This window comes from Dryobates pubescens, chromosome 10 (genome assembly GCF_014839835.1).
Source record: "Dryobates pubescens isolate bDryPub1 chromosome 10, bDryPub1.pri, whole genome shotgun sequence".
NCBI classification, from domain to species: domain Eukaryota; kingdom Metazoa; phylum Chordata; class Aves; order Piciformes; family Picidae; genus Dryobates; species Dryobates pubescens.
The window spans coordinates 33914308-33938922 of NC_071621.1; the positions used below are offsets into that span (position 1 = coordinate 33914308).

General features: G+C 41.7%; 1 protein-coding gene across 1 annotated transcript in view; it reads right to left on the minus strand.

The window, feature by feature from the left end:
• DEUP1 (deuterosome assembly protein 1) overlaps positions 1-24615 on the minus strand; it is a 61914-nt gene that overhangs the window by 27235 nt on the left and 10064 nt on the right. Inside the window, exons 3-8 of the mRNA XM_054164790.1 lie at positions 21312-21407; positions 16592-16726; positions 12297-12410; positions 7705-7917; positions 3935-4080; positions 3217-3322 (exon numbers count right to left, since the gene is read on the minus strand). Coding sequence (XP_054020765.1) covers positions 3217-3322; positions 3935-4080; positions 7705-7917; positions 12297-12410; positions 16592-16726; positions 21312-21407 — 810 coding nt within the window. The remainder of the gene's footprint in view (positions 1-3216; positions 3323-3934; positions 4081-7704; positions 7918-12296; positions 12411-16591; positions 16727-21311; positions 21408-24615) is intronic.

A 24615-nucleotide genomic window follows, 5' to 3' on the forward strand; every position in this document is an offset into this window, starting at 1 on the left:
AGCAAATATGTTTCAAAATGAGAAAAAACAGTGCAGTAAATGTGATTGCATCACTTGCTACCTACCAGGGCCTTTTCTGTTGTTGCTTCCAAGACACTGACTCTTATAACCAAACCAGAGATTTTCAGATTGTATAATGAAATACCTTCACATGCCAGCACACATAGCTTTATTCATGTTTACATCTCTTTTCAACCCTTTTCTTGTGCCATCTTGTGCCTATTTACTATTACAAAGGAACAAAATACAGGGCATTTAAATAAACATTTTAAAACTAAAGTCCATTTTAAGAACAGGAATTTATGGCAAAGAATATCCAAGGAATTACCCATCCAATAAACCTAAGTATGATTTATCTATATTGTGCCTACAGTTAATTTAGACTGCATTAAGCTTATTTTAAATCTAAATTACCTTAGGAGCAACATAAATAAATCAATCTAGTAAGTCTTTAATGCAAAACTGTTAGAAGCTATGCTAGAAATAAAGAGTATATATATGGTAAATCATGAGAATTATTCTTGACATATATATGTCAAGAATATATATGTCTCAAGCTGTGCCAGGGGAAGTTTAGGCTGGAGGTGAGGAGAAAGTTCTTCCCAGAAGGAGTAATTGGCCATTGGAATGTGCTGCCCAGGGAGGTGGTGGAGTCACTGTCCCTGGAGGTGTTCAAAAAGGGATTGGACGTTGCACTTGAAGCCATGGTTTAGTTAGTCCTGAGGTGTTGGGTGACAGGTTGGACTTGATGATCTCTGAGGTCTTTTCCAACCTTATTGATTCTATGATTCTATGAAAACACAAATATAGACAGGGTGGAACATGGCTTAAGACCAGTCTTGAGCAGAAGGTTTTGGGGGTGTTGACTGATGAAAAAGTCAGCATGATCCAGCAGCATGCACTTTCAGCCCGTAAGTCCAACCATATCCTGAGCTGCATCTAAAGAAGTGTGACCAGCAGGACAAGGGAAGTGATTCTCCCTCTCTGTGCTTTTGAGACCCCATCTGGATTACTGTGTCCAGTTTGGTGCCCCCCAACACAAGAAGGATATCAAACTGCTGGAGCAGGTCCAGAGCAGGGTGAGAGAGTTTGGGCTATTAGAATAGAATAAACCAGGTTGGAAGAGATCTTCAAGATCATCGTGTCCAACCTATCATCCAACACCACCTAATCAACTAAACCATGCAACCTAATCAACCTAATCAACTAAACCATGCAACCAAGCATCCTGTCAAGCCTCATCCTGAACACTCCCATCCTGGAGAATAGAAAGCCTTAGGGGACACCTTAGAGGAGCCTTTCAGTTCCTGAAGGGAGCCTGCAAGAAAGCTGGGGAGGAACTTTTTACAAGGGCTTGCAGTGATAGGATGAGGGGAAATGACTTTAAGATGGAAGAGGGTAGATTTAGACTGGATATTAGGAAGAAATTCTTTATAGTGAGTGTAGTGAGACACTGGAACAGGTTGCCCAGGAAAGTTGTGGATGCCCTCTCCCTGGAAGTATTGGATGAGGCCTTGAGCATCCTTGAGCCCATGGCAGGGGGGTTGGAACTAGCTCATCTTTAAGGTCCAACCAGCCCAAACCATTCTATGATTTAGGGTCAAACTCCCTGCACTATCTTGTGTGCAGAGTTCTCCAAAGAATCAGCACAAAGTTTGCTTTCATAATCTTTGTACTGTAACTGACACTTTAGTCCTGATGGATTTTTATTGAAGAAACACAGCTATAAAAACCAGTAAAACAACCTTTTAAACCATTTTAATAATTTATCACAGCACTGTACACAATCAGTAACAGATGGCATTTCATTTTTATTTATGCAAACTGCAGAGAAACACCAGAATTGTAAACAAATAGATGTGGATGCAAAAATTCTAGGAGCTAGATCATGACTATGATGCCGAAATTGCTGCATCCAAGTCAGCTGCATCCAATTACAGGCATTCCTGCTTACATTGCTACTCAGCAAAACCTCAACATGCCTCTAAGAGGAGTTCTGAGCATCCTCTGCTTCCAGAGTGTTTTGGCCTGCCAAGCCATATGCCATCCCACAGAGCCATGCCACTACTGCTTGCACACAGCACTTCTGAAATGAACAGTGCAACGTGATGCATGGAGTCATAGAACCAGAGAATCATTTTTATTGAGAGAGACTTCTAAGATCATCAAGTCCAACTGCTACCCTAGCACTGCTAAGTCATCACTAAACCATGTCCCTAAGCATCATATCTACAGATCTTTTAAATGCCTCCAGGGATGGTGACTCAACCGTTTCCCTGAGCAGCCTGTTCCAGTGCTTGACAACCCCTTTGGTGAAGATGTTTTTCACAGTATCTAGCCTAAACCTCCCTAGCACAACTTGAAGCTCTTTCCTCTTGTTCTGTCACATGCTACTTGAGAGAAAAGACTGACCTGCACCTCACTACCACCTACTTTCAGATAGTTGTAGACAGCAATAAGGTCTCCCCTCAGCCTCTTTTTCTCCAGACTGAACAACCTCAGTTTCCTTGTCTGCTCCTTGACAGACTTGTTCTCTAGACCTGCCACCAGCTTCGCCAGCCTTCTCTGGACATCCTCCAGCACCCTGACATCTTTCTTGTAGTGAAAGACCCAAAACTGAACACAATATTCAAGGTGTGGCCTTATCAGTGCCCAGTACAGAGGCACTTCCCTACTTCTGATGGGCACTTGGGCATGCTGCTGGCTCATGTTCAGCTGGCTGTTGACCAGTTTTTCATGCCAAAGAGCACTGCCCTAGACTGAGCAGCAGGTGACTGATTAAGCTTAGCTTTGTGTGAGTAGCTGCCACAGTGATCTCTATCTGTTGAGCTGTTAGGATATTTTACATGTGAGACCACCTACAAGTTATTACTTACCTCCTACAGCCTATTTAATTACTCATAGCCTTGGAAGGTTTATTATTTGCATGGTATTCTCTGAATCACAGTGATGCTTAGGCATGGTCTCTTCTGTTATATGAGTAAAGTTGCTAGCTCTGCTGTTAGTGCACAGAATCAGAATGTCAATTTTACAGCTGCACAGCTACCTCCAGAAATGCAAATGCTTTCATATATGAACATTTCAGTCTTTCCTAAAGCCATGATTTATCCTCCTGCTCTCTTCTGCATATGCACAGACCCAGGGTCGGTAGCTTGCTCTCTTCTAAAAATCCTATATTGCAGTTAAGATCTGGATATTCTTAATAATACAAAATACCTTGTTTAGCTCTTCTTGTTGGCATTCTTGACTTTGTGCCAGTAGTAATAACTCAGTGCTTTTATTTTCTAGTTGCTCAGTAAGTTGTACACAAGATGATTGATGCCTTTAGATTAGAGATAAACAAAACATGAAACAAGCAGAATGTTCAATAACCTCTAGCTTACAGTATCCCCTCCACAATTTAAAACTGGAAGACCTGCTTGCTGATGAAAAAGAACAAAAAAACAAACAAAGATTTGCCTGAAACCAGGTTGGATCTTGGGAGATTTCTAGAGATTAAGGACAATGCAAGTGCATGCAAAAAGAATCCTGAACTCTCTTGTAGATTGGTATTTCATGTAATCTCAAATAGCTACAGTAGACTAGACAAACCACATAAAGATGACCATTCTGCTCAAAGGAATTTAGGGAGAATCTTAATCACCCAACTTCTAAAGAGTTTTAATGCTGAGAAAATGGAAGCCACTGTAAACAGACAAGTAGTACATTGCTTTGTAAAGATCTAGGCACTGCTAAAGCCTCTTAACAGAGCCTGCATCTATTGCCTGCAATCTTGTCACACACAACTGCTAACAAAAGTTTTATTCTAGAATTGTTTAGAATCTGACATTTGAAACCAGAGTACCCTTTTAAACAGACTTCACTTAAAGCAAGTGCAAGAAAAAAGTTATTAGCTCAGAAGTACTTGTTGATTTAAACCTTGTCTTCAACATACTTCATTTGAATTTCCTGCATATCTTTGTACTCCCTGATTTTCAGCAATTCTGTATGCAACTGTTGGTATTCCAGCTGTATCCTTCTCCAGAGAGCATCTCGTGACTGCAACACATTTCTCATTGCTGAGAAGCCTGCCTCTATGTTCTAGAGGAATGAGAAAATGCATAAATAAATAAAATGCACATAAATAACTAAAATACACATTTGAATAAAGTTCAACATGCTGTATTTTAGCACATTGGTTTGGATATCTGTATACTTTGCATGAAAGGACATACATGCCTTTATTTTGAGTTTCATTTCTGAAAGAGGCATTGCTCTCCTGTCAGTGTCCTCTCCAGAAATGCCATCTAAAGATGAGATGATGAATATTCTTTACATCCTGCAATGCTCCAATGCATCTCTCTCTGAAACCATCACAGGAAAGATCATTCAGAAGTTCTTCATTGTACTAAAGGCATCAAAAATAGTTGGCTTGTTTCAGCAGATTTTGCACCCTAGGAAGTTTCACATATGCAGGAATTTAGTGCTGTAAGTACTTTCCATTTCCTATTTTCCAAGCAGCACTTTCAAACTGGTAAGTTTGAAAACTGCAAGGCTATAGAAAAGCAGGATTAGGTATAACTCTTCATTAAGGAGACTGGAGGTTAGGAAGAAGTTCTACACAGAGAGAGTGATTGCCCATTGGAATGGGCTGCCTGGGGAGGAGTCACCATCATTAGAGGTGTTCAGGAGCAGACTTGATAGGGTGCTTGGTGCCATGGTTTAGTTGATTAGGTGGTGTTGGATGATAGGTTGGACATGATAATCTTGAAGGTCTCTTCCAACCTGGTTTATTCTATTCTAGTCTAGTCTAGTCTAGTCTATTCTAAACATTGCCTGGAAGGTGGAGCAGATACCTCTAGACTTAGGTAAGATACCTGCTCAGTCATCTCCAAAAGCAGTTCTAACTGCATGGAGTGAATTGCTGATTTCAATGAGCATCCAAACACTTTCAACTAATCACAAAATGGTTTTTCTTAGGGACTCCACAGATCTTATCTCTATTTCACTTTTACTTTCTGATGGATAATGCCATAGAAAGCCTGAAGGGACATGTTTATGTTTGGCATCATAAAATCTGAATCCTCAATAAAAGTCAGAATTCACCCAAAATATGCAGAAAACATACTCAGGATAAGAACTTGGAAAAATTAACTCACAAATAACAGAAGTAGTAGCTATAATGAGATTCTTGCAATGGGAATATCTAGAGAATGTTCATTTCCTCCTCACCCAAGATCCAAAAGCATGTTCCAGATTACAAGAAAAAAAACCAAAAAAGGATTTTCCAAGCCTGTTAATTGTTACCTTTAAAAATGTGACACTAAAAATCCCTAATATCTTTCACAACTTCTTCATTCTAATATAGTTTCCATGTTTGAAAGCAAAACTAAAGCCTTTAAACTTTCAAAAGACAAGTGGAATCCAGAAATGACACTGCAAGCTAGGAACTTCAAAGGTTTATTTCCCTTGGAGCCTCATATGAGAGTGACCTTCCTTCCAAGAAGCCTGTGGTTTGCCTGTGGTTTTCCTCTGGCTGAAAGGGCTGCTGAAGACAGATATGAAGTGCTTTTTGCCTTTTTCATAGAGGCTGCATGTATAGATTCATTCAGCTTACCCTTTGTTAAATTAAGGCTGAAAGCTACATTTATTTATTTTTTTAAAGTCTGAAATGCAAGCCTGGGCATATTCAAGTGAAATAAGCTTAATGAACTGTTAAACTTGTCTGCAAAACTTGCTCCTGACCGTATTCATCACTTCAACACTCAAGAAATAGCCACAATAATTTTATAACCCAGGAATTTGGGGGGAAGGTTGCCCCTCTGATTTCATTCTGGAGTGGATGAGGGGAATGAATGCTGGATGATTGTGTGGTAGAAGTCACATCATCTGTGGCAGGCTGCAGTCATCACACATATTTACATAAATTTTATTTTCTTCTGTGAATGATAATGATAGCAGGAACACCAGCAGCCACAGCAGCAGCTGCAGCAATAATTGAAACAGAATTTCAGGTCAAGAGTTTCACACATCACTTCAAAAAAAATCATTTAGATATGTACCACTTCAACTACTGCACCCACTTAAAACACAAAAATGAGAATGAATTTTGAGCCAGAAAACTTTGGGCTTTGTTTTAAAGCTCTCCAAGGAAACATAACTTTTTTTGAGGAGTCTATTTCGAGTTGACACATTTACCAAATCCTCTTTTTTTCCTGTGAAAAGTTTTGCTTTTACTGCTGAATAGAATAGAATAGAATAGAATAGAATAGAATAGAATAGAATAGAATAGAATAGAATAGAATAGAATAGAATAGACCAGGTTGGAAGAGACATTCAAGATCATCGTGTCCAACCCATCAACCAATTCAACCCACCTAAACAACTAACCCATGGCACCAAGCACCCCATCAAGTCTCCTCCTGAATACCTCCAATGATGGTGACTCCACCACCTCCTCAGGCAGCCCATTCCAATGGGCAATCACTCTCTCTGTATAGAACTTCTTTCTAACATCCAGCCTAAACCTCCCCTGGTGCAGCCTGGGACTGTGTCCTCTTGTTCTGGTACTGGCTGCCTGGGAGAAGAGACCAACCTCCGCCTGTCTACAACCTCCCTTCAGATAGCTGTAGAGAGCAAGAAGGTCTCCCCTGAGCCTCCTCTTCTCCAGGCTAAGCAACCCCAGCTCCCTCAGCCTCTCCTCATAGGGCTTGTGTTCCAAACCCCTCACCAACTTTGTTGCTGTGTTTGATATCAAAAGGAAGTCTCAAAATTTTTCTTACCAGTTCTTGCTCTAACCTCAAGGTCTCTTCCTCTCTCAAGGTCTAATATCAAAGGTCTCTACCAACCTGGTCAATTCAATTCAATTCAATTCAATTCAATTCAATGCTAGGCTAGGCTATTCTATTCTAATGCTACTCAAAGGTTTTTGGGGTGTGTTGACCATGGCTGAATGCCAGGTGCCCACTAAAGCAGCTAGATGACTTCACTCACTGGTCAGGGGAGACAAAAAAAAATACGACAAAAGGCTTAGTTAAGGGTCAAGGTAAGGACCAGGAGATATCACTCATCAAGGGCCAAACCTGTCACAGGCAAAACAGAATTGACTAGAGGAATTAAATTTAATTCATTGCAAATCAAATCAGGGTAGGATACTGAGAAATAAACCCAACTCTTAAATCACTTTCTGCCCACCCTTTCCTTCTTTCTGCACTCAATTTCACTCCAAATTTCTCTACCTCCTCCCCTTATTGAATCTATTATTCTGTGATTCTAAGAAGCCAAGTGAAGTAAGATAAGTTCCTGTTGATGCTATGGGTATAGGAAAGTTATAAAACCCTAGATAAAGAGACAGGTCACCATCACTGGAGGTGTTTAGGAGGAGACTTGACAGGGTGCTTGGTTGCATGGTTTAGTTGATTAGGTGGTGTTGGGTGATAGGTTGGACATGATGATCTTGAGGGTCTCTTCCAACCTGGTCTATTCTATTCTATTCTATTCCATTCCATTCCATTCCATTCCATTCCATATCAAACACATCCCTGGTTTCTCTTTGTTTTCCTAAAAAAGCGGTGCTGTTCTCAGCTCACTCAGCAAAGAATGCACCTAATGTACAGGTCTACTATATAAACACATCTCAGCCCAACTTTTTAAAGTATATTCCTAAGTGATTAATTCACCAACATGAATTCCACAGTCATCACACAAAAGAAAAACTCTTGCTACCTGGCACTGCTGTTGATACATTTTTAGATCCTCCTGGAGTTTCAGATTTTCTTCTTCTAGTTTATTCTTGTTTATTGCAATTTCATTCACAGTTGCCTTTAGCTTTTCAATAATGAACTCATCCTTTTCACTGTTGTGCTGGCCATAGGTAATTACCTCTTCTTGGTTTTGTTTCTTACTGCTTATTTGGAACGGATAATTCTGAGTCTGCTTCTACAAAACAAGAAAATCTTTTCAATTAAGTTCAATAATTGTATGTAAATTGTTAGAACCAAACCATTACCGCTAAAATCATAAAGCTATTTCCACCTTCACCAGGATTTGCTTAGAAAAGATCAGGAGGGCAGCCCGAGCCCAGCTGTCCCCAGCATCCTAGAGCCTGCCTTTCCTCTCCTCCTCCCCAGGCGACTGGCAGCCCACTGCTGCAGCTCCCTCCGGGGCTGCCGTTCCCCGGCCTCTCTTTACTCCTTTATTCAGTCATCAGCAAATGTGCAGATGACACCAAGCTGGGAGCAGATGTTGGTCCGTTAGAGGGCAGAAGGGCCCTGCAGAGGGACCTTGACCGACTGGACAGATGGGCAGAGTCCAACAGGATAGCATTCAACAAATCACAGTATCACAGTGCCAGGTGCTGCACTTTGGCCACAGCAACCCCATGCAGAGCTACAGGCTGGGGTCAGAGTGGCTGGAGAGCAGCCAGGCAGAAAGGGACCTGGGGGTACTGGTTGACAGCTGCCTAAACATGAGCCAGCAGTGTGACCAGGTGGCCAAAAAGGCCAATGGCATCCTGGCCTGCATCAAGAACAGTGTGGCCAGCAGGAGCAGGGAGGTAATTCTGCCCTCTGCACTGGTTAGGCCACACCTTGAGTCCTGTGTCCAGTTCTGGGCCCCTCAGTTTAGGAAAGGTGTTGAGACTCTCAAACGTGTCCAGAGAAGGGCAACAAGGCTGGGGAGAGGCCTTGAGCACAGCCCTGTGAGGAGAGGCTGAGGGAGCTGGGGTTGTTTAGCCTGGAGGAGGCTCAGGGGAGACCTCATTTCTCTCTACAACTACCTGAAGGGTGGTTGTGGCCAGGTGGGGGTTGGTCTCCTCTCCCAGGCAACCAACACCAGAACAAGGGGACACAGTCTGAAGCTGTGCCAGGGGAAGTTTAGGCTCAAGGTGAGGACAAAGTTCTTCAATGAGAGCGTCGTTCACCATTGGAATGTGGTGCCCAGGGAGTCACCATCCCTGGAGGTGTTCAAAAGGGGATTGGATGTGGTACTTGGTGCCATGGTCTAGTCATGAGGTCTTGGGTGACAGATTGGACTTGATGATCTTTGAGGTCTCTTCCAACCTTGGTGATACTGTGATACTGTGAAGATGGCACAATTGGAGCAATTTGCATTTTTTCTCTGAGGGATAACTCCTTTGCTCAGTTTCATGTTCCTTGCCCTCAGTTTAAAAATCTGTTTCAGAAACTTTCAAGGGCACAGAATTTTGTCAAGGATTTTTCTCCTCTGCTGCATATTTCCCTAGCACTTAATGTTAATTAGCCTCAAATGTGAAGAAGGTGATTATGGTGACCTAGTCAAAGCAGCTACCTATAAAAAATAATTTGAGAGAAATGTTCTGTGATTTATTGAACTCAGCCATTGTGTGTGAGCGCCTCAGGATAGATATTAACCTTTGACTAGAGAGCTAGCATTACACAGTTCATGTATAAACAGCTCAGCTACTACAGGAACTGTACTTTGATATCATTATCCTTGAACTTGGGGAAGGATCATTTGTACATTCTGCAGAGTCCCACACTCCACTCAGTTTCTTGCACCAATTCTACCCCAAAACTTCAGAAAATCTCTATTAAGAGTATTTGTGCATTCACAGGCATTATGAAGAATCATGATTACTATGGTGACTGGTTTTGCTGTTTAAAACACTGTCCACAGGGATGCCTCTACTGGGAGATTAACAATCAGCAATAATCTTTCAGAAGACTGAGAATTAGCTGAAAAATGGCAACAAAATATAACTGGGAAGCTATGTATCATGTTCAGAGATCAAGCCAAGGAAGAAAATGTGTATTAAAATTCAATAGGGTTACAAATACCATACTTCACTGACAAGGACAGCAAAGTGTATTTGCTAGACAGCTTTTGGTGTCATTGACTGTGTTCCCAGAATTTGTGTTGGCTGAACACCTAGACAGAACTGACCACTGGCTGCATATCAAATCAAAAGCTGAAAAGAAACTTGCAGGCAAAGTTCTTTTCTGGAGATAACAAATAAAGGTGCCCATGACATCTAAGTTCTGGAGTCTGACATATCAAAATGTCAAAGCATCCCATGAAAAATATTGCCTCAAAAGGTCTTAGAGGACACAGTCTCAAACTGCACCAGGGGAAGTTTAGTCTGGAGGTGAGGAGAAAGTTCTTCACAGAAGGAGTAGTTGGCCATTGGAATGGGCTGCCCAGGGAGGTGGTGGAGTCACCATCCCTGGAGGTGTTCAAAAAGGGATTGGATGTGGCACTTGAAGCCATGGTTTAGTAGTCATGAGGTCTTCAGTGACAGGTTGGATTTGATGGTTTTTGAGGTCTTTTCCAACCTCATGGATTCTATGATTCTATGAAATAGGATGAATTTGAGACACAGACAGGCTCAGTTAATGCTTTTGAAACAGTTAAGGGGTAACAGTCCACCAGACTTCCACTTAATAAATTAGTTGGTGGCATGTTAAAGTTGTGAAGAAAACTGTCTTCAAAGAAAGTCTGCTGATGGCAGGGAAAACCTCAACAGAAAAACGTGGATGGTCACCCTCAGTACTCTCTTTTGTCTTGCCTTTGCCAGGGGAGGTTTAGGCTTGAGTTGAGGAGAAAGTTCTTCACAGAAAGAGTTGTTGGCCATTGGAATGTGCTGCCCAGGGAGGTGGTGGAGTCACTATCCCTGGCAGTGTTCAAAAGGGGATTGGACGTGGCATTTGAAGCCATGGTTTAGTAGTCCTGAGGTGTTGGGTGATAGGTTGGACTTGATGATCTTTGAGGTCTTTTCCAAGCTTACTGATTCTATGATTCTATACAATCAACATTCATTAGTCAGATGTTTTGCCCCACCAAGCCTTGCTTTTGTGGAAGTGCAATAGCTGCAATACAATGCTTTCAGCATCTACACCCCAAAATTAACTGACATCCTTGGATATGGGTAAGGAGTCTCAGAGCAAATGCTCAGAATGTGTTGCACTAGATTAAGATCCAAAGATCTCGGTAACAGTGGAAAAGGGGATTACCAGGCAGCAATGTAATTGGCTTCCCCTTACTTAATTTCCAAGTTGTCTTGTGGCCCAGTTAATTTGTAAGCTATTTTCTGGCTTTTTACAGCAGGGTAGTTCATCAAGACATCATTAAATCAATATATATATTATTTTTTTTCTGGATTGGAAGGAATTAAAAAAATTAAAATCTGCTAGATCAATAGGCCATATATAAAATGCAAGAAGCAATTTGGCAAGTGAAAAAGAATCTCAAAGTCAACCAAGAACTGAGTGGAAACTTGGAGGCTAAAAAATATGATACAAAAGGGGTGAGTGAGCCAATAAACATCTCCAAGTGTGGTTTTAGAGTAGCACATAGATGTTAATTTCTCTACATAAATTATATTAATGCATATTTATGATCTTTAAAAAGGTAAGGGCTAGCTGAGATTTGAGAGAACTTTATATGTTAGTTAACACAGCAATGGCAGTTACTACTTACTTGGTAAGATACTTTTCAATAGCTTATCATCACAATTAATTGCATGTCAATAAATAGCATGGAAAAGTATCTCCACAGTATAGTTAAAATCTAAGACTTAATATCCACTGCTTCTTGCAGAAATATTGTCATTTCCATCATGAAACTTCTTAATGTCATTGTTTTCATGAGAAAAACCTATTAAAATGACTGTATCTTTCATTAGGTATTTCCTTATTGGGTCTGCCTTACTTAGTGTACAACAAAGTTGGTGAGGGGCCTGGAACACAAGCCCTGTGAGGAGAGACTGAGGGAGATGGGGTTACTTAGCCTGGAGAAAAGGAGACTCAGGGGTGACCTTATTGCTCTCTACAATTAGCTTAAGGGAGGTTGTAGAGAGGCAGAGGTTGGTCTCTTCTCCCAGGCAGCCAGCACCAGAACAAGAGGACACACTCTCAGGCTGCGCCAGGGGAGGTTTAGGCTGGAGGTTAGGAGGAAGTTCTACACAGAGAGTTATTGCCCATTGTAATGGGCTGCCTCCTCTTAACATCCAACCTAAATCTACTCTTCTGTAATTTAAAACCATTGCCCCTTCTGCTATTACTACAGGCCCTTGTAAACAGTCCCTCTGCAGCCTTCATGAGGCCCCTTCAGGTACTGGAAGGCCTCTATTTGGTGTCCCTGGAGCCTTCTCTTTTCCAGGCTGAATAACCCCAGCTCTCTCAGCCTGTCCTTGTAGGAGAGGTGCTACAGTCACCTTATCATTTTCATGGCCCTCCTCTGGACCCTCTCCATCATGTGTAGATTTTAAAAATTAAGTTAAAATAACTCTAGCTGAGCTAACAGCTCATTTTCTTCTTCAAGAAGGAAGGTAGAAATTTTACCTGAGATATATTACATTTCTCAGATGACAATTTTTGTTGAGCATCTAAATAAACACAGCAATTCTGGTAGATTGTCCCCTTCTTATCCCCTTCTCTTGATTCTGCTTTAAATTCCTGAAAGACAGCAAAACAAGGCTTGTAAATACAGGGAAAATATTACACACACCCACACCCACCCCCCCTTAATCTAATTTGCAGAGTTCTAAGGAAGATCTAGGTTTTAAATTCATAAATAATCTCTCCATGATTTTGGGAAGAAGAAAAAAACCCAGTGATATAAAACAGCTATGCAAACATCCCAGCCAGAAAGACAAAAATCAGTCTTAAAGGCTTGTAATCTAAGAAAAATATGTAGTAAACATAACCACTGAAATAAAAATTATAAACTATTTTAGATCACTTCTGTTACTGTAGAATTTGGAGATATGACTCCAAAGTAGAACTTAAGAGTTATGACTGGCACTTGGTGCCATGAGGTCATGAGGTCTGTGGCGACAGGTTGGACTTGATCTTTGAGGTCTCTTCCAACCCTGGTGATTCTGTGATACTGTGACTGAAATAGACTGTAATGTTATTGGAAGGGTAGTTCTCATGGTATTAAAGCTGTGTCAGGTAGAGCAGTCAGCAGGGAATCAAACCCTTAATATTCAGACAAATGTTTTGAGTGCTTGGGGTGGGTTTTGCTTTTGTTTTGGCTGGTTGGTTCTTTGCTGTTGGTTTTGGTTTTGGTTGGTTGGTTGCAGGGGTTGGTTTGGTTTGGGGGGTTTTTTGGAGGGGGGCCAGCAGCTACTGTGGATAAAGGTTACTTATTATAGATTTTTTTTTATTTCAGAAGAATTCTCACAAGTAGGTCTTTTTCTACACTAATAAGTGCCTTGAAGTTCTGATATGGTCAAACATCTCACATCACTCAGTAGATAAATGGAATGGAATGGAATGGAATGGAATGGAATGGAATGGAATGGAATGGAATGGAATGGAATGGAATAAATAGAATAGAATAGAATGGAATGGAATGGAATGGAATAAACCACTTTGGAAAAGACCTTTGAGATCATCAAGTCCAACCTATCACCCAACACCATCTAATCAAGTAAACCATGGCACCAAGCTCCCCATCCAGTCACTTCCTAAACACTTCCAGTGATAGTGACTCCACAACCTCCTTGGGCAGCACATTCCAATGGCCAATCACTCTTTCTGTGAAGAACTTTCTCCTCACCTTGAGCCTAAACTTCCCCTGACACAGTTTAAGACTGTCAATGAAGCACATTCCAATGGCCAATCACTCTTGCCCTCTTTATGACTGCTCTGTCTCCTTCCTGAGTTCATCTAGTTTAAACAAAATAATTGCTTAATAAATTCTGTTATATCAGATTCATCGAATCCTGGTTTTGTATTTGCTGTTATATTCCTATTTATAGAGTCTTTGAATTTGCTCTTAAATAATGACAAATCCTATACACTCACAGTTAGACTTTAAAGTTCACAACTAGACAACAAAATAAGTAGGAGAACTGCAGTGACTAGAACTGCTGCTCTTTTAATTTGAAGAACTAGCAAAATAGCAGTATACTGTTTTATACAGTGAAAACCATAATCTTTATAAGCTGTTATGAGCACTTCTTTTTTCATAAAGGAAAAGACTGAAGAATTTTTTACACTTATTATAAACTGGTATATTCCCCAAATTTTGAAAGGTAAGATTTTATTTGCTAACTGAAACAAAATCAAATGCTTTCCAGCATAGATTCATACAAATCTTTCCCCACAGCTTTCCTGATATCTGCTTTGGTATTTCAAACTAATAAACATCTTCCCATTTTATTCAACATCACACAAATGGAGTTTCAGATCACTTAATGAGAACTGCAGGTTCAAGGCCTTACTGAAGCACTGCTGAGCTTAGTAGATTTTCAACACAATAATTATTTCCTGAATACTAGAATTTGCTGAATATATTCCAAGCACTCATTTTTCATGCTGAATAATTAATCAAATTATAGCATTGTGCTACATTATTTTCACATTTTAATCTTAAATAAGGTCACTCTTAAATTAGGTAGATCAGACAGTTTTGTGGTAGGGACACATTTAGTCAAGGATAGATGTAAAACCCATTTATTATTCCTGGTGTAGCAGATGTTGGCAGCAGTGCTGCAGTCTAAAGCATAGTAGCTTTGCTGATGGCAAGCACTCTTCCACGTGGAAGAGACAGCAACAGTATGTAGAGATAGGATGTGTCTAGGATGTGGACTATTATGTATCAACAGTCACATGAAGGTTGCAGAAATTAGTTCTGTATCTTATATAATAACATAGAACACAGGCAAGTCTGAAATACAGATTCTAAATCTTAACTGCAGCTTAAGCACTTAAAGTCTACTAGGTCTTACATTCTGCTTAAGTATTTAAAATCTACTGGCTCTTATTGTGAAGTTCTCAAAGGGTCTAAAAAATCTTAAATCTACATAAATCTACATCATAAGTCTACATAAATCTACATCATAAACCTGTAAGTTTTCAGAATAGAGTAGAATGGAATGGAATGGAAAGGAATGGAATAGAATAGAATAGAATGGAATGGAATGGAATGGAATGGAATGGAATGGAATGGAATGGAATGGAACGGAATAGGATTAACCAGGTTGGAAAAGACCTTTGAGATCATCCAGTACAACCTATCATCCAACACTATCTAATCAACTAAAACATGGCACCAAGTGCCCCATCCAGTCTCTTCCTAAACACCTCCAGTGATGGTGACTCCACCACCTCCCTGGGCAGCACATCCCAATGGCCACTCTCTCTTTCTGTGAAGAACTTCTTCCTAATATCCAGTCTAAACCTGCTTAGCATCTAGGCAACTAGCTCCCACCTTCAACTGTGTTCCTCTGCTTAGTTTCCCTACAGGACCCAGTTCAGTCAACACTCAAAGCACACACTACTTTATAATGCCCTTTACAAATGATGGCAAAAAAACCCCATAAATATGTTTTTGGTGATACTTCTCTGCTTCATCAGTTAAGTGGTTAGACTGTTCTCCCTAATATGTGGAAGACTCAGTACAACAATCTTCTCTCCAGACAGAAACTGAACCAGAATGTTCCCTTGTTAATTTTCTACCTAACAAATGTTGTTTTCCAACAAGCTGTGCAGTTCTTTCTTTTTGGAGTTCTTTCACTTTGCACAGGATATTGGCAAATTTATTGAATATGTAAAATAAGAAGCAAAAATTAGTACAGCTAGAGATTACATCACTCAGTTATAAAGAATGAGATTGGATACAAGTTTTTGCATCAGTAGCCAAGACTAAACTACCTAAATTCCATTTTGTCCCCATAGGGATTGTGAATATGACCAAAGCTTGTCCTCAGTATCTCATAGTATCTAGCCTGCACTCAGTGTGCTGGATTCTGTGGAGAGTGTTCTTAAGTGCCTAACCCTTCCTCATGTGTTACCTAGGGAAACTAGTCACTGAGATCAAGGCTGCAGATTGCCTCAAGCACACTGGTGCTGACAAGATAGGCATAGAACAGGTTTGCAATCCTGAATCATTTTTCTGTCTAGCCCTACATAATCAAAGTTGTCCTAAGGTCTATAAAACTCGAATTAATGGCAGGTATTATGTGACAGTATCCTGCAGCTGTAAAAGATCTCATGCCTCAGCAGATTATATGGCTAGTACATGTATATTAAACATATATATTAATAGCTATGCTTATGAAGAAAATAGAATAGAGTAGAATAGAATAGAATAGAATAGAATAGAATAGAATAGAATAGAATAGAATAGACCAGGTTGAAAGAGACCTTTGAGATCATCGAGTCCAAACTATCATCCAGCTCCATCTAATCAACTAAACCACAGCACCAAGCACCCCATCCAGTCTCTTCCTAAACACCTCCAGTGATGGTGACTCCACCACCTCCCTGGGCAGCACATTCCAATGGCCAATCACTCTCTCTATGAAGAACTTCTTCCTAACATTCAGCCTAAACCTCCCCTGGTGCAGCTTGAGACTGTGACCTCTTGTTCTGGTGCTGGTTGCTTGGGAGAAGAGACCAACCCCATTCACTCATAAACTCATTCATTCATAAAACTATTAAAAACACAAATAAAACTTGTATAAAGGAACAAAACCTGAATATTAAACCATATGTCTTTTCTTGCCAGAGGAAGGAAATGATGTCATTTTTGCAGAACTATTAGGAAATTAAAGTTCACAACTGGAAATCACAAATTGGTTCCAAAGACATATTGAAATTAGAATGTAATAATAAAATATTCTTACCTCCAGTGTCTTGTATAAATTGTTCAGTTCAGGGGGTGTCTCTAGGCTTTTCTCAGTTTTTTCTCTGCTTTCAACCTTTTTTTGCTTTGAGTGATGTGCCTGTAGCTTTTCATAGCTACGTCTCAACTTTGAAAACTAAAAAGGAAAGCAGAGTTGAAGATGCAGAGTAAATCAAATATGACCATGTAGCCAGAGTTTTCTTTCAACTAGAATGGCCAACTGCAGCTTCAGCATCCTAAACATTCAATCAATGCAACGAAGAATCAATTAATAAAGTTAACTTCATAGAGATGAACAAGACTAAGCTCTCACACAAATGCTCACTAACTCTTCACATGGGTTGATTTGACGGCCACTTAATTCTGCTGAAGTTATTTATGGCACTGTTTTCAAAGTGTCATTTCCCCTACAAACTTTCTGTGGCATGTTCTATACTTGTTTACTGCCATCTTGTGTTGACATTTTTAAAGGGTGCTTCACTGGCCAGGAGGAAGGATTACCACAGAATCACAGAATGGTAGGGGTTGGAAGGGACCTCTGAAGATCATTGAGTCATGTACTTTAAGCTTGCATGTTTCTTTTTTCATCATGAAAATGGCTGAAACGTTACATGTGATGATTGCATTCTTCCTGATCATTAAGCATTAAAGAGTGTCTATAAGAATTAGATACTAAATACTCTTCTGATTATTGATCTTACCAGGAAAGCATGGCTTAGGAATCAGAGGTAAAGAAGCCAGAGGTGGAGAAGGAATGGTACCAGCAGAAGGTACCAGCCTCTTCAGAAGGTCCTGGCCTCTTGCTTGCTACACTGTGCAAGCAAAGGGGCTGTTAACAGGTTTGATACAGCAAACTGGCATTGTCTGGTAGAGATGTGCAACTAGTTTCAAGAAAGGAAAAAAAAAGGAATATCAAGGATATTGACAAAGAAAACACTAAAAATATGGTCCTGAGCCAAGTCAAGTGGAAGAACGTTGAGTAGGAAAGAAGCTTAGAACTGAGAGTACAGATCATTTCTCTTGTTGCTTTGTTCCTTTAGATTCAGGTATATATGATATTAACATTCCTGACTCTAACATATAAAGTCCTTATCTACTAAAAAAAAATAAAATTAGATAAAGTCTTATCTTTATATTAACTGTTCTAGAGAACTGCTGTCTGGAAAAGAAGTTCTTTCCAAGGAAGAAATTGGACTGTTTATGCTAAAAAAGCTAGGAAATACAGGGTGTAAGACTTCAGCAAGTCAGTCTAAAATGGAACAGATAGCCAAAAGGAGAAAATTCAGTTGGAATATTAGATTTTTTGAATGCAAGTAGGATATTTCAGACATAGTCTGGAAAGGAGACTAAAAGCCAAGAATCCTTTCATTCAGTGCCTAGTTACTTTAAAAATGAGGTCTGAGTTGTTCTATTTGCATGTCGTACAAGTGAAAGAGAAGAAAAAATGAGTCATTTGTAGTGAATTCTGTGGTGGGATTTATCTAAGTTCAGACTTCTGAAAGTTAGACATCCAAGCCTGAGCTGTTCTCCATTACAAAAAGCTGCCACTAAGTGCTTAGTCACTTCAGCTATCTTAAATTCTCATCATATGCTGACATGAATTATATTCTAGCAGTGTCCATTTTCGCCCACCGATTCTAAAGGGAGCCTGAGGTAGCTCAGATGCAGACATCTAGCTTTTAAACATCTAAGTAAGGCAATTAGCTGCTAAAGTGCTTAAAGCAAGAATGGATTCTTGTACTTTTTCTGAGGGATTTCTGGCATTTTGAAAATAAGAATAACTACTGAGCATTAATACAGAGCAAAAAAATGAAGGGAAAAAGTAATGAAGATGAACTCCTAAAGTGTTTGCTGTTTAATTATGACAAAGTGTTCTGCATTTGCATAGCAGCATGGCTTAAGACTTCCAGGTTACATAGCAGGAATTATTTCCCTAATACATGAATGTGGTGGTTTGGCCCTGGCTGGAGGCCAGATGCTCACCAAAGCCCATCTATCACTTCCCTTCTTAGATGAACAGGGGAAAGGGAAAACGTAACAAGAGGCCCCTGGGTCAAGATGATAGCAGATTAGTAAGGCAAGAGCAAAAGCAAAGGCCATGCATGGAAGCAAGAGCAAACAACAATATTATTCTCTACTTGCCATCAGCAGGCGATGTCCAGCAGAGCTTCATGGTGTGTAGTGGCTGCTCCCTGTCCTCCCTCACTTCCTTCTTTCCCTTAGCTTTTATATCTGAGCTGACATCATATGGTATGAAATACCCCATGGGTTGGTTTGGGTCGGCTGGCCTGGTTGAGCCCTCTCCTCAGCCTACTATTGTGGGGAGGGAATGTTGGGAAAGCACAACCTTGGTGCTGTGTGAGCACTGCTCAGCAGTAGCCAAAACACTGGTGGGTTATCAACACCCTTCCAGCTACCACTACAAAACACAGCACTACAAAAGATGCTATGGGGAGAAGTAACTACATCTCAGCCAAACCCAGTACAAAGAAAAACACAGGTTTTACTGCACAGAATAAGTTCAATGGGAATGTTGCTCATTAAACCACTGCTCTTATCAATAGCAAGGGTAAAATGCACAGAGGACCACAGAAGCAGTATATCAGAGAAGTTTTTTTCTGAACAGAGTAGCATTCTGACAGCTGGAAAAAGTGATTCTTTCTACCAAGATTAGGAAGGAACAAAAATTGGGAGGGATTTTAGGAGTACATCTGCAGAGAAAGATATAATGCTACTGGTAAATAGTAATGCACCATTTGTCCAACACTAAATTGTAGCTTTTATGATATACAGCACAGAAGGAAGTATAACTTTCAAATGAGGATTAAAAAACAAAAGAAGGGAGAAAAAGGAGATAAGGCAAAGATTCATATTGTTAGGAAGCACTCTATTTTATATTTGACTTTGTGCAGTTAAGAATTGGGGACATTAAAGTCATTCTATTGTAACATTGCAACACTGCAATGCAAGAAAAACTCGGTAAGGAGGTGTGGTAAATGCTGGAGGAGAGTGGGATAGTCCTACTGCTAGCATAGGTGCTTGGAATTGTTCTGGCAGGGATCCTAATTTCCACACTGAAGACCTCAGCTGGAGTACTACATCCAGCTCTGGAGACCTCATCACAGGAAGAACCTGATGGAGTGGGTTCAGAGGAGGGCCATGAAAATGGCAGCACCTCTCCTACAAGGACAGGCTGAGAGAGCTAGGGTTATTCAGCCTGGAGAAAAGAAGGCTCCAGGGAGACCAAATAGAGGCCTTCCAGTATCTGAAGGGAGCCTATGAGAAGGCTGCAGAGGGACTGTTTACAAAGGCCTGTAGTGATAGGAGAAGGGGCAATGGTTTTAAATTAGAGAAGAGTAGATTTAGGTTGGATGTTAAGAGGATGTTCTTTACCATGAGGCTAGAGGAACACCAGAACAGGTTGCCCAGGAAGGCAGTTGAAGCCCCATTCAAGACATAATTGTGTATGTTCACTGTTTCCAGAGAAAGGGAATAGACTGCAGTTTGCTCAGATTCATAATAGAAGTGGAAACACAGAGCAAACACAGCCAAATAGAATCATAGAATCAGAGAATGGTTTGGATTGGGAGGGACCTTTACAGATCACAGTATCACAGTATAACTAAGGTTGGAAGAGACCTCGAGGATCATCGAGTCCAACCTGTCTCCACAGACCTCATGACTAGACCATGGCACCAAGTGCCACGTCCAATCTCCTCTTGAACACCTCCAGGGATGGTGACTCCACCACCTCCCTGGGCAGCACTTTCCAATGACGAATGACTCGCTCAGTGAAGAACTTTCTCCTCACCTCGAGTCTAAACCTCCCCTGGCACAGCCTGGAGACTGTGTCCTCTTGTTCTGGTGCTGGTTGCCTGGGAGAAGAGACCAACCCTTTCCTGGCCACAACCACCTTTCAGGTAGTTGTAGAGGGCAATGAGGTCACCCCTGAGCCTCCTCTTCTCCAGGCTGAACAATCCCAGCTCCCTCAGCCTCTCCTCATAGGGCTTGTGCTCAAGGCCTCTCCCCAGCCTTGTTGCCCTTCTCTGGACATGTTCAAGTGTCTCGATGTCCTTCTTAAACTGAGGGGCACAGAAATGGACACAGGACTCAAGGTGCAGCCTAACCAATGCAGAGTACAAGGGCACAATGACTTCCCTGCTCCTGCTGGCCACACTGTTCCTGATGCAGGCCAGGAGGCCATTGGCCTTCTTGGCCACTTGGGCACACTGCAGGCTCATGTTCAGCAGGCTGTCAGTCAGTACCCTCAGGTCCCTTTCTGTTTGGCAGCTCTCCAGCCACTCTGACCCCATCCTGTAGCACTGCGTGGGGTTGTTGTGGCCAAAGCGCAGCACCCGGCACTTGGACTTGTTAAATGACACCATGTTGGCCTCTGCCCATCTGTCCAGCCTGTCAAGGTCCCTCTGGAGAGCCCATCTACCCTCTAATTATCTATTTTATTAATTCAGCAAGGTTTTAATTTATCAGTACCAAGTCAGGACATCAAGTATTTGTCTCCATAACAAATGCTGTGATCACATCAGAATCCATCCAAAGAGTTTGGACAGAAATGATAATGGAGCCAGGCAGGATGCTGTGGTCATCATTATTTGTGTGACATGATTCATCTTAACCAAACCCATAAAGGTACATACAGTGTTAGGCCTGCATAAGCTCATTCTACTGCAATCATAACATAATGAAATGGGTGTTTTTCTTACTTGGGACTGCAGTGCTTGAAGCTGAGTTTCATAATTCTCAACCATTTCGTATTTAGCTTTCTGCAGGTCTTCTAGTTTCCGCTGTAGTAGTCCCACCTACAGTGAGGATGAGGATTCAAATTTACTGCTTCTGAAGTGTTCAAAAATATTTCATTTTTGGAAGAGTCATTTGAAATTTGGGAGGCAGATGACTGCCTAAGAGAGAGATACTAAAAATACATGTTTATTCAGTAACTTCATAATAAAACTGGATAGAATAGAATAGAATAAACCAGGTTGGAAGAGACCTTCAAGATGATCGTGTCCAACCCATCAACCAATCCAACCCACCTAAACAACTAAACCATAGCACCAAGCACCCCATCAAGTCTCCTCCTGAACACCTCCAATGATGGTGACTCCACCACCTCCCCAGGCAGCCCATTCCAATGGGCAGTCACTCTCTCTGTAGAGACCTTCTTCCTAACCTCCAGCCTAAAACTCCCCTGTCGCAGCCTGAGACTGTGTCCTCTTGTTCTTGATACCACAAACCTAGATTGAGTTAACAACAAGTAAGGGATTTTACAATATAAAAATCTCATGATGTGCTTATGTTATTATTTAATGATAATGCTGTATGAATGTATCATGACAGACCATTTAATGAAAGCATTTCTGACCCAGATATACAAAGGAACTGCTGTGCCCCATTGCCAAAATCTTGCTTGGATCGCTGGAATAATGACATAAATGACTTTCAGCTACTTAGGAACAAATTACTGGGAGACACCATAGACTCATTTCAGCTCCCTAAGTACAGTGCCATTTGAGATAACTTGAATTATCTGAGTTTCAAAGAGATCTGAGAAATCTGACAAAGAGCACACATGACACCTGTGTTTTTCTGGAGGGGCAGCTGGAAGCTAGGTAGGATTTAATAAAATATTTCAGATAACATCTCTGTACAGGCAAATAAATTGATGCTTTCAATAATTAGAACCACAGAAACACTCAGGTTGGCAAAGACCCTCGGGATCACCAAGTCCAACTGATAACCCCTAAACCATATCCCCAAGCACCACATGATAGAATCATAGAATCAATAGGGTTGGAAAAGACCTCAAAGATCATTAAGTCCAACCTGCCATCCAAGACCTCATGACTACTAAACCATGGCACCAAGTGCCACGTCCAATCCCTTTTTGAACACCTCCAGGGACAGTGACTCAACCACCTTTAAACACATCCAGGGTTGATGACTCAACCACCTCCCTGGGCAGCACATTCCAACACCTGGCCACTCTTTCCACGAAAAAATTCTTCCTAATGTCCAGTCTAAACCTACCCTGTTGCAGCTTGAGGCTGTTCCCTCTTGTTCTATCACTAACTACCTGTGAGAAGAGACCAGCACCAGCCTCTCCACAATCTCCTTTCAGGTAGCTGTAGACAGTGATGAGGTCTCCCCTAAGCCTCCTCTTTTCCAAACTAAACAGCCCCAGCTCCTTCAGTTGCTCTTCATAAGATTTATTCTCCAGGCCCTTCAGCAGCTTCATTGTCTTCCTCTGCACTTGCTGCAGACTGACTAGCTGAATTATTCTCTTGTCTCCTTTGACTGCAATGACTAATAGCAAGCTCCTAATTGCTCATTATGGAGAGCTATTTAATTTTGAAAACTCCCACTGGCAGTTTAGACACCTAGTTCACACAAGGATGCCCATGTGTAAACACTCAACTTCAAATGCCTTGGACAAGAACTGCATGCTGTGCTGGGATGACTGATGCTTCTGATTGAATATCCAGCAGACATAACTGCAGATATGGACAACATCAGGTACACTGGGGTTCTCAGTTTGGTATCATAGTATCAGTCAGGGTTGGAAGGGACCACAAGGATCATCTAGTTCCAACCCCCCTGCCATGGGCAGGGACACCTCACACTCGATCAGGCTGGCCAGAGCCTCAGCCAGCCTGGCCTTAAACACCTCCAGGCACGGCGCCCCAACCACCTCCCTGGACAACCCATTCCAGGGCTTCACCACTCTCATGGTGAAGAACTTCCTCCTCACATCCAGCCTGAATCTCCCCACCTCCAGCTTCATTCCATTCCCCCTAGTGCTATCACTACCTGAGATCCTGAGCAGTCCCTCCCCAGACTTCTTGTAGGTCCCCTTTAGATACTGGAAGGCCACAATTAGGTCACCTCAGAGCCCTCTCTTCTCCAGACTGAACAGCCCCAACTCTCTCAGTCTATCCTCACAGGAGAGGTGTTCCAGCCCTCTGCTCATCCTCATGGCCCTTCTCTGGACACCTACCAGCACCTCCATATCCCTCTTGTAATAGGGGCTCCAGAACTGGGGTCTCACCAGAGCTCCAGGTGGGGTCTCACCAGAGCTGAGTAGAGGGGGAGAATCACCTCCCTTGCCCTGCTGGCCACACTTCTCTTGATGCAGCCCAGGATCTGATTGGCTTTCCAAGCTGCAAGTGCACACTGAGAGCTCATGTTGAGCTTCTCATCCACCAGCACCCCCAAGTCTCTCTCCTCTGGGCTGCTTTCCAGCCAGTCACTGCCCAGCCTGGATTTGTGCCTGGGGTTGCCTCGACCCAGATGCAGGGTGTAAAAAGGAAAACAAAGATTAATTCTAAATGAATTTCATTGGTCAGATGTGAGATGTTCCATAGCAAATGGCCTTCCAGTATCTGAAGGGGGCCTACAAGAAGGCTGGGGAGGGACTTCTCAGGACATCGGGTAGTGATAGGACTAGGGGGAATGGAATGAAGCTGGAGGTGGGGAGATTCAGGCTGGATGTGAGGAAGAAGTTCTTCCCTATGAGCGTGGTGAAGCCCTGGAATGGGTTGTCCAGGGAGGTGGTTGGGGTGCTGTCCCTGGAGGTGTTTAAGGCCAGGCTGGCTGAGGCTCTGGCCAGCCTCAGCTAGTGTGGGGTGTCCCTGCCCATGGCAGGGGGGTTGGAACTAGATGATCCTTGTGGTCCCTTCCAACCCTGACTGATACTATGACACTGCTATGAAATATCTCTCACATTCTTTTCTCTCACTCCCTCCAGCTTCAGTCTATCTTTTGTTTCTTGGCCAGAATGCATGCTGCTGACCCTGGCCTGAAACTGATCAGATAAGAAAAACTAACTTTCTTAACAAAGCTTTGAGCGAACGAATTTCCCTTAATATCCTTTTCTCTCTCTTTCTCCTTTTTCGTCTAATTAACTGGACAGAAAGGGAAGGGGGAGAGAGGCTGGGGGGGAACCCAAGGTGAAATCCTCCTTGGGAGGATCTGTGTTGTGTTCTTTCCTGTAAATTCATGTATGATACT